This window comes from Hemiscyllium ocellatum, chromosome 35 (assembly GCF_020745735.1).
Source record: "Hemiscyllium ocellatum isolate sHemOce1 chromosome 35, sHemOce1.pat.X.cur, whole genome shotgun sequence".
In the NCBI taxonomy this organism is placed as follows: Eukaryota; Metazoa; Chordata; class Chondrichthyes; order Orectolobiformes; family Hemiscylliidae; genus Hemiscyllium; species Hemiscyllium ocellatum.
Window position 1 is genome coordinate 40,413,255 of NC_083435.1, and position 10,876 is coordinate 40,424,130.

At 44.6% G+C, this 10,876-nt stretch overlaps 1 protein-coding gene across 1 annotated transcript in view; it reads right to left on the reverse strand.

Annotated features, from left to right (window-relative positions):
* Positions 1-7,065, reverse strand: part of LOC132832645 (zinc finger protein 721-like) — a 33,006-nt gene extending 25,941 nt beyond the window's left edge. The window contains exon 1 of the mRNA XM_060850727.1: positions 5,557-7,065. Coding sequence (XP_060706710.1) covers positions 5,557-6,314 — 758 coding nt within the window. The 5' untranslated portion in view covers positions 6,315-7,065. The remainder of the gene's footprint in view (positions 1-5,556) is intronic.
* Between the last annotated feature and the right edge of the window lie 3,811 nt (positions 7,066-10,876).

Consider the following 10,876-nt stretch of genomic DNA (forward strand, 5'->3'; position numbering starts at 1 on the left):
CAGCATCAAGGCTTGAAGGGCAAAAAGTTGGCTTGAGCTCTAGTCACAAGATTGCCAATAAAACTGATCTTGTCAACTAAGGAACTCTAGGAACCAGTGAACGTAGGCTTGCAGCTGGTAGTGGTTGGGGACACACTGGCAAAATTCTCAACAAACAATTTAAGGAAAGTGTGCTTGTTTGATTCCTCCAATTCAATGGTAAATTTGAACACAAGATGGAGCTTACTAAGCCGGAAAAGAAAATTCTATGATACAACTACAGATTCAACAATCACAAATATATCATGTATATATCAGAAGAATACTGGAGATAGGAGATTCACAGTCATTCCATCAAAGAAACACATGTCATCACAACCAATGAAGATATCAGCAAGGACATGTCCTCCTGAGGATCTCATGGCAACAGCCTTTATTCAGACATTACAACTGCATAAGTTTCTTAGTACTCAAGTTCTATAAAAATAGATTCAGGCCACAAGCCCCTCATCTCATGCTATATAAATTGTTGTTCCCTTTGAGATTTTGGGTTCTTGTCTCTCAGTCTTGATGAGACCAAGATGAAAACCTTCAACTACACATCACTTTTTTAACAAGTTTAGGTTCTAACAAGATATTACTTAATTCAGCAGTTTGAGAGAAATAATTCCTGTGGTTGGAGAGGCTAGAACAAGGGGCAGAGCATTAAAATTATAGTAAGGCTATTCAGCAAACACTTCTTCACAAAAAGGGGTCTCAATTTGGAACGCTTTCCCCACAAAAATCTGTTGAAATTGGAGGTCAATTGAAAGTTTCAAAACTGAGATTTCTCCGTTTAATGTTGGGCAAGGGGATTAAGCAGAGCAGAATCAAGGCAGGCAGACAGGGTTAAAATATGGATCGGTTGTAATCTAATTGAATGGTGTCACAGACTCAAGGGATTATTCCAGTCTTAGATTCCTTAAATTCCCCTCGATTGCTTTCTCCACTGTCATCGCCAACAATAATTGGTCAGTCTTATCCTCTTCACACACTGATTTCCTCAACCTATACCATCTCCATCACAAAGATCACCTCCTTCTGAGGAACAGAATTATTTGGCATTTGGAGAGGCAGGGATTAATCAAGAACAGACAGAATGATTTTGTTGAGGGGAGGTCAATTGTTTTGAAAAGGTGACCAGGTATGTAGAATGGAGCAATGCATTTGATGTAGTCTACTTGAACTTCAGATAGGCCTTTGATAAGCTCCAGCATGGGAGACTGATAGCAAAGGGCAGAGCCCATGGGATCCAAGGAAACTTAGCTATTAGGATCCAGATTTGGCTGAGTTGCAGAGGGTAATATTTGAGCGATTGTTGTGACTGGAAGCCTATATCTAGTGGGCTCTGCAGTGATTAGGGTTGGGACGCTTGCTGCTTATGGTTTATGTAAATGATTTGCACTTGAATGTACAGTAGTATAGTTGATCAGTAAAATTCACGGATGATATGAAAATTGATGGGGTAGTAAGAAGAGATACTAATAATCTTAGATTACAGGTGAATATAGACGGGCTGGTCAGATGGGCTGATCAATGGCAAATAGAATTCACTCCAGATAAATCTGAGTTGATACACTTACAGCGTCCTACAGCAAGGAAACAGACCCTGGTCTGACCTGTCCATGCTGAGCATAATCCCAAACTAAACTAGCCCCACCTTCCTGCTCCTGGTCTGTATCCCTCAACCTTTCCTGTTTGTGTAGTTATCCAAATGTCTTTTAAATATTGTAACTGTACCCACATTCACCACTTCCTTTGAAAGTTCATTCCACCCTCTTGAACCACCCTCTGTGTAACAACATTTGCCCTTCGTGTCTTTTTAAATCTTTCTCCTCTCACTTTAACAATGTGCCTCCTTATCTTGAAATCCCCCATCCTAGGGAAAACACAACTACCATTAATGCTATATCCCTCATTACTTTATAAGGTCACCTTTCAACTTCCTACACCCCAATGAAAAATGTCCCAGCCTATCCAGCCTTTCTTTATAACTCAAGCCTTCCATACCCAGTAACATCCTGGTAAATCTCTTCTGAACCCTCTCCAGCTTGATAGTTTCTTTCCTATAACAGGCAACCAGAACTGGACACAGTATTCCAGAAGAGGCCTCACCAATGTCCTGTACAACCACAATCTGACTTCCCAACTCCTATACACAAAGGACTGAACAATGAAGGCAAGCATACCAAATGCCTTTTTAACCACCCTGTATATATGTGATGCAGACTTCAAAGAATGTTGTGCCTGAACCCCTCGATCCCTCTGTTCTATAACACTACCCAAGGCCCAACATTCATTGTATAAGCCCTATTCTTGTTTGTTGTACCAAAATGCAGGCGAAGGAATACATGGTGAATGGTCAGACCCTGGGAAACACTGAGGATCAGAGGGACTTTAGTCTGCATGTAGTGTGCAGACGTAGAATTTAAAAACAGTGAGGTTATGCTGGAACTGTATAAAACATTGTTTGGGCCACAGCTAGAGCATTACGTAGAGATCTGAAATCCACATTATAGGAGGCATGTGATTGCACTGGGGTGGATGACTGGAGAGGAGATTTACCAGGATGTTCCCCGGACTGGAGTGTTTCAGTGATGAAGACAGATTGGACAGATTGAGACTGTTTCCTTGGAGAAGAGAAAAATTAGTTAGGAAATGACATCTAAAATAATGAGGGGAGCACACAGGGTAGACAGGGAGAAATTTTCCCCTTGGTGGAAGGATCAATATCCAGGAGCACAGATTTAAGGGAAACAGCAGGAGATTTTGAGGAGATGGGAGGGAAGGTTTTATCACCCAGATGGTGTTGGAAATCTGGAACTCACTGCCTGTAAAGATGTTACATCTGTAAAGATACAAAGATGTTAAAGGTGAAACCCTTAGAACTTTTAAGAAGCATTTAGAATATCCTTGCAATGCTAAGGCATACAGGGCTATGGGCCAACTCCTGAAAAATGGGATTAGAATATTACATGATTGTTTTTGACCAGCACATTATGATGGACTGAAGGGCCCTTTTCTGTGCTGTAGATTGCTATCGCTGTATCTGTCTATAATACTGCCCATTACCAAACAGCTACCACTCTAATATTAGACCATCTGCTACTGGAATCCTCATCCTCCGGGTGCTCCGGTTTCCTCCCACAGTCCAAAGATGTGCGGGTCAGGTGAATTGGCCACGCTAAATTGCCCGTAGTGATAGGTAAGGGGTAGATGTGGGGGTATGGGTGGGTTGCGCTTCGGCGGGTCGGTGTGGACTTGTTGGGCCGAAGGGCCTGTTTTCACACTGTAAGTAATCTAATCTAATCTAATCATGTTGATGTTGCTTCTAGACTAGAGTAGGCCATTCCAAAGCCCTCCTGCCCAGCTCCACCCATCTTCCAACTCCAGAACCATGACTGAAACACTGTATTCTACATCCTATGACATCTGTCGGTCCTGTGCTCATTGAACTACACTGGTTCCCAGTCACCCAGTGTCTACAATTTAAAATTCCAGTGCTAAGTGCATAGCCTCACGTCTCTCCATCTCTGTCACCTCTAGACCCATCACCCACCAAAATCTCAATGCTCCTGCAATTCTGGCCTACGGTACATCCCTCTAGTCGTTCCTTAGACCATTAACAGTCAAGCCATTCCATGGTCCATGCTCATAAATTCCCTTAAATCCAACCACTTTGGCCATGTGTTCATGAAGTGTCCCTTAACCCGAAACATTAACACTGATTTGTCTCCACAGATGCTGCCAGACCTGCTAAGCTTTTCCAGCAACTCCTGTTTCTGCCTCTTTGGCCATATTTTTGGTAATCCATTCCCAATATCTCTTTGTCTCGGTGTTAATTTTATGTCTGATGATGTCAATATTAAACACTTTGGGATGTTTTATGTAAATGCAAGTTGTTGTTCTCCTACATTCCCTCCAATTCTCCTGGACTATAGACTGTGGATATTCATTGGCCTCTAGTGCTCTGGTCGAGTGTCCATTCAGCACGTGGACAGCTAGACAGTGAATGTTGTGATACAATGGAGACTGTCACAGCCGAGATACATCCTACTCTCCCCCCTGACTTCCCAGCTGGGCTCACTGATGAGGAATGGGATTCCTGTCTGATTCTCCTGCTCCATAGACCAGAGACACTGAGACTAATTGAAGTACCCCCATTACTACCCCAGGAAATGGTTCCTCCCCTGGGTGTTATGCTGGTCAATCAGAAGCTGAAGCCTTTCTAACCAGAGTATCTGATTGTCTTCTTGGTCAGAGTGAGAGTGACTTGTACCTGACCCTGCACTGAAAGGATTTGAATTTATACAGGAGCTTCTACAGATATTGATGTCTTCTTTTGGTGATGTTTGGAGGTCTGAACAATGTTAAATTGACCTCCCTGAAACAATTGGCTGAAGGTGGGAGAGGCTTGAGACAGACACAGGTGAGACAGACAGTGCTTTGGAATGACAGCTCCCCCTGTGTGAGTACTGGAGGGTAACAACCTAGACAACTCTCAGTGTAATGGAAGCAGGTGACTCAGCTTCAAGTCCGTGCTTGGTGCGGGAGGAGGAGGTGAATCAATTCTGACACACATCACAAAGGAAGGGTTTGTCACACATGTGGATTCATAGTTCCAGGAGGTTCAACTGTGTGAACATATTATGATAGAATTCTTACCAATCACCTTCCTCCCCCTGTGAATGTATCAACGGTTGAGGAGGCATGCTAACTGTAAAAAAGTTTTGTCACACTCCTTGTGCCTGAAGGACTAATCTACTCTGCTGACCCTCTCATGGAGGAGATATTTGACAACTGAGAGGATAATTTGTCATACAACTTGTACATGAATTGGTTCGCATGTGTGAATACTTTGGTCTATGTGTTTCTATCACTACTAGAATGATTTGTGACATATCTTCCACAGGAAAAGTTACTTCTCTGTTAACGTATGAGTGTACAGAGAGATTTGGTGACTCAGAGATTTATATGTCACACACATTGCATGTAACTGGCTTCTCAAGTTTCAATGACTATATAAATCTTTCATTATAAGCTTGAAGAATTCTCTCCTGTGCAGCTTAATGTGATTGAAGATTGGATGAAAGCCATCTCACCATTCCCACATCTGGAGGATATTTTCTGTATTGAAACATCTGGTGTATCAGGAACCTTATGGATGCTGCGAAAGCTTTAGGACAAACTACATTTGAAGGTTTCTCTCCTTGTGGATTTCCTGGTAAACTGGGAGGTTCAATGACTTAGTAAAGGCTTTACATGCACCTTGCACATGTCAATATGTTGATGTCTGCAGATGTTGGTTAACTTTGTGGATATCCTACATAAATGGGTTCTCTCCTTCGCGGCAGTGTATGCAGAGGATTAACAATTGAGAAAGCTTTTTTACCAAATTCTCCAGTGTGAATGTATTGTTGTTTCACCAGTATCAAACACTTGAACGGCTTATCCTCTTTGGGAATGCTTTGGTTAAACAGAGCAGTGGTGACTGTGAGAACAATTTGTTGCACACCTTGCATGTGAATGCTTTTCTACCCTGTGTGAATCCGCTGGTGTCTCAGGAGATCAGAGGTTTGGATAAAAGACATCTCACAAATGTAACATTTGAATGGTTTCTCCCCTGTGTGGATCCTCTGGTGTCTCAGCAGCCTTGTAGATGTAGCAAAAGCTTTATCACAAATTTCACATTTGAAGGGTTTCTCTCCTGTGTGTACTGTCTGATGGTCTAGGAGGTTCGATGACTGTGTAAAGGCTTTCTCACAGACTTCGCAGGAGAACAGCTTCTCCCCCGTGTGAATGTGTTGGTGTCTGCGGAGGTTTGTTAATTTTGAAAATGATTTGTTGCACACCTCACATGTGAATGGTTTCTCCCCTGTGTGAATGCGCTGGTGTGCACGGAGGTTTGTTACCTTCAAAAATGATTTGTTGCACACTTCACACGTGAACGGTTTCTCCCCAGTATGAATACGTTGGTGTGCACGGAAGTTCGATGAATCAGAGAACGATTTGTCACAAACTTCACACGAGAATGGCTTCTCTCCTGTGTGAATGCGTTGGTGTTTGCGGAGGGTTGATGAATCTGAGAATGATTTGTCACACACCTCACAGGTAAATGGTTTCTCTCCTGTGTGAATGCGTTGGTGCACATGAAGGGATGATGACTGTGAGAATGATTTGTCACACAGCTTGCAGCTGAAAGTCTTGTGGCCTCTATCAATAATTTTGTCTCTCATGGCTCTCAATTGAGTGTAGTTTCGGTTCCACATATCATGTGTGAATGGTTTCACTTCCATGTAGCTCTTCAATGATGCACCCTACCGTCAGGAGATCTTATGAGCCTGTGAAGCCCTCCTCATACACCTCATACTTGAACAGCCTTTCATTTATACAAATGAGTCAGGGGTTCATGAGGTTCAATGAATGGTTGAAGCTCTCACTACACTTGGAGCCACTCACACTTCTTCCCAGCCTCACCCTGACCGATCACCTACAGCTGAACCTTCAGAAAAGTTGGTTTCGATGGAAGGCTCCACACCCACTGACCAGTTTCAGATCTGATGAGATGTCAAAGCTCCCCTGACCTGACCAATTTCCAGATGATGGTTTCACAGCCCAACCTTCTCTGTGTTGAGCAATGCTGTGAAGGGCTGGATGTCTTCTCACAGTTGTGCAGTTGTTCCTTGGGTGATGGTCAGAATCCTCTCTGTATTCTCTGGTATAGTATGGTGCATTCTTTCTGTAAAATACAGAAAGGAAACATGATTTCCTCCAACTACCTCTTGTCCTTTGCTGAACGGGCTGACTCTTCAGTAAGAGGCTGTTCCACAAGTGAGTGCCAGTCTACCTGCAGGGGAGGGGATCATATCCAAATTCTTACTTTTTCCTCATATGACTGTCACACACGCTCTGTTTCTAGCAGGGATACTGGATAGTGACCAGGAGCACACAATGTGGGCTACTTTCTTTCCTCCATCCAGACTCCCATCTTCCCAAACATCGTGAGGGCAATGGGAAAGACGGTCAGGCACAGTGTAAAATGAGATCACTTTGTTCTGGAGGAGAGATGTTTTAAACTTATACTGTGTGCTTAATATAAAATATATTTCAATAAATGTGATTCTAGGGATAGATCGGAATTGCTGTGGTGCTGTCCACACAATCAATTCAAATCCAACCATGGAAAGTTACACAAAACAGGTTTACAGTGAAGAACAAGTCTCTTGTCCCATGCTGATGTTTATGTTTCACAGGACCTACTCTCACCCCTCTTTAACTCACCTGATAAGCAGAACTTACAGTTCCTTTCTGCCTCATGTGCTTATGTAATTTCTTCCTAAAGGCATCTCTGCTCATGGCCTGAACTAGAAATATTTGGATTGACGTCAATCAGAGAGCGCATCCACACTGCCCATTCTCTCCTCCTCTTCTTCCAGAATTATTTCACCGTCCATAGTCCAAAGGATAATATATACACACACAACTCAACAATGGGAAATCAGTAAGAATCCTCGGACACCGCACCTCCAGATAATACACCTCACCTTCTCATTTTCGTGATGTGGAGGCGCCAGTGTTGGACTGGGATGAACAAAGTCAGAAGTCACATGACACCAGGTTATGTCATTTCACGTGAAAGCTTGTGACTTTAAATAAATCTGTTGGATTCTAACTTGGGTGTCGTGTGGGTTCTCATATTCAGAAATGAGGCATCAACAAAACTCAGCCTGGAAATCAAAGGGAAACGCTTCCAATAAACACACTCAATATACAACGCACAGCTCCAGTCACACAGTTCAGCACAAAGCACCGAGTAAACAGCTCTCTCAGCTGGATCTTCTCACACAGCATAAGGGACATATCCACCCCTGATTACCCACAGGATAGTCAGACTGCCTGAAGATTGGTGTGGATATTATGGGATACAATTTGTATAAAAGCTGCTCCTTCACTCACCAACTCCTCACTTGGTTTTCAGTCCCTATAGGAAGTGAACCAGCTCTGGAAGAGGAAGAGGAGACAATGGGCAGAGTGGGTGGACTCTCTGATTGACGTCTCTCACAGTCAATACTGTTAAAATTTCTGTTAAAAATCACACAACACCAGGTTAGAGTCCAACAGGTTTAATTGGAAGTGCACTAGCTTTCGGAACGACGCTCCTTCATCAGGTGATAGTGGAGGGCTCGATCGTAACACAGAATTTATAACAAAAATTTGCAGTGTGATGTAACTGAAATTATACGTTGAAAAATTGATTGTCTATTCAGCCTTTCATCTGTTAGAATACAGTGATAGTTTCACTTCTTTCATGTGTAAATCACAAAACCGTTTTTTTTAAAAGTTGCATTCTCAGGTTAGCTGTTAACAATGTGATAGCTAGACAATATGTTGAAGGTGTTACCCCCGTGTTCTCTGTCTGTGACCTGATGTTTAGATTGATTCTAATCTAAAAAGTGAGATAACAGAGTTTTACATAAATGCATGCAGTTTTTGAGCTCAGGGTTCTTCATGAATGTATGCAGTTTTTGAGCATAGTGCATTGTAACCCTGCAAGTACAAATTCACCCCACAAAATATATGTGTGCATGTGGGTCTTTGTCTGTGTGTGTCTGTCTGTCTGTCTGTCTGGATGGGGGTTGTGAGTGTGAGAAAGTGTGTGTGTAGTGAGTGCAGAGTGTCTTAAGTCTGTGAGGGGGTGCGTGTGAGAGTGTGGGAGTGTGTCTGTCTATAAGAGTGTGTGTGGGTGTCTGTGTGCGCGTCTGTGTGTACCTGTGACCATGTTTATGTGAGAGTGTGTGTGTGCAGTGCAATGGTGGTCACCTGTAATGTGACATGAACCCAAGGTCCCGGTTGAGGCCCTCCCTCTGGGTACCGAACTTAGCTATCAGCCTCTGCTCGGCCACTTTCCTCTGCTGCCTGTCCCAAAGTCCACCTTGGAGGATGGTCACCCGAAGGTCCGAGGCTGAATGTCCTGGACCACTGAAGTGTTCCCCAACTGGGAGGGAACCCTCCCGTCTGTTGATTGTTGTGCGGTGCCCATTCATCCGTTGTTGTTGCCTTTGCTCGGTTTCCCCAATGTACCATGCCTCCGGGCATCCTTGCCTGCAACGTATAAGATAGACAATGTTGGCTGAGTCACATGAGTACCTGCCATGTACAAGGTGGGAGGTGTTCCCAGCAGAGGAAAGTGGCCGAGCAGAGGCTGATAGCTAAGTTCGGTATCCATAGAGAGGGCCTTAACCGGGACCATGTCACATTACAGGTGATCACCTTTGGACTACACACACACACTCTCACATACACACAGACACAGGTACACACAGACACGCACACAGACACCCACACACACCCTTATAGACACACACACTCCCACACTCACACATGCACCCCCTCACAGACTTAAGACACTCTGCACTCACTATACACACACACACACACACTTTCTCACACTCACTACCCCCACCCCAGACAGACAGACACACACAAAGACAAAGACCCAGATGCACACATATATTGTGTGGGGTGAATTTGTACTTGCAGAGTTACATTGCACTTTGCTCAAAAACTGCGTACATTCATGTAGAACTCTGAGCTCAAAAACTGCATGAATTTATGTAAAATTCTGTTATCTCACTTTTTAGATTAGAATCAATCTAAACATCAGGTCATAGACAGAGAACACAGGAGGCTAACACCTTCAACATATTGTCTAGCTATCACATTGTTAACAGCTAACCCGAGAATGCAACTTTTAAAAAAGGGTTTTGTGATTTACACATGAAAGAAGTGAAACTATCACTGTATTCTAACAGATGAAAGGCTGAACAGACAATCAATTTTTCAATGTATAATTTCAGTTACATCACACTGCAAATTTTTGCTATAAATTCTGTGTTACGATCGAGCCCTCCACTATCACCTGATGAAGGAGCGTCACTCCAAAAGCTAGTGCACTTCCAATTAAACCTGTTGGACTCTAACCTGGTGTTGTGTGATCCAACACACCCCATCCACCTGGACACCCCGTGCAGGCCTCCTACCCGCCCTCGACCTCTTTATAGCCAACTGCCGCCGTGACATCAACCGACTCAACCTGTCCACCCCTCTCACCCACTCCAACCTCTCACCCTCAGAACGTGCAGCCCTCCACTCCCTCCGCTCCAATCCCAACCTCACCATCAAACCCGCAGACAAGGGAGGCGCGGTGGTAGTTTGGCGCACTGACCTGTACACCGCTGAAGCCAAACGCCAGCTCGCGGACGCCTCCTCTTATCGCCCCCTTGACCACGACCCCACCTCCCACCACCAAACCATCATCTCCCAGACCATCCAGGACCTCATCACCTCAGGGGATCTCCCATCCACCGCCTCCAACCTCATAGTCCCACAACCCCGCACCGCCCGTTTCTACCTCCTGCCCAAAATCCACAAACCTGCCTGCCCCGGCCGACCCATTGTCTCAGCCTGCTCCTGCCCCACCGAACTCATCTCCCAATACCTCGACACGGTCCTGTCCCCTTTAGTCCAAGAACTCCCCACCTACGTTCGGGACACCACCCACGCCCTCCACCTCCTCCAGGATTTTCGCTTCCCCGGTCCCCAACGCCTTATTTTCACTATGGACATCCAGTCCCTGTACACCTCCATCCCCCATCACGAAGGACTCAAAGCCCTCCGCTTCTTCCTTTCCCGCCGCACTAACCAGTACCCTTCCACTGACACCCTCCTTCGACTGACTGAACTGGTCCTCACCCTGAATAACTTCTCTTTTCAATCCTCCCACTTCCTCCAAACTAAAGGAGTTGCCATGGGCACCCGCATGGGCCCCAGCTATGCCTGCCTCTTCGTAGGATATGTG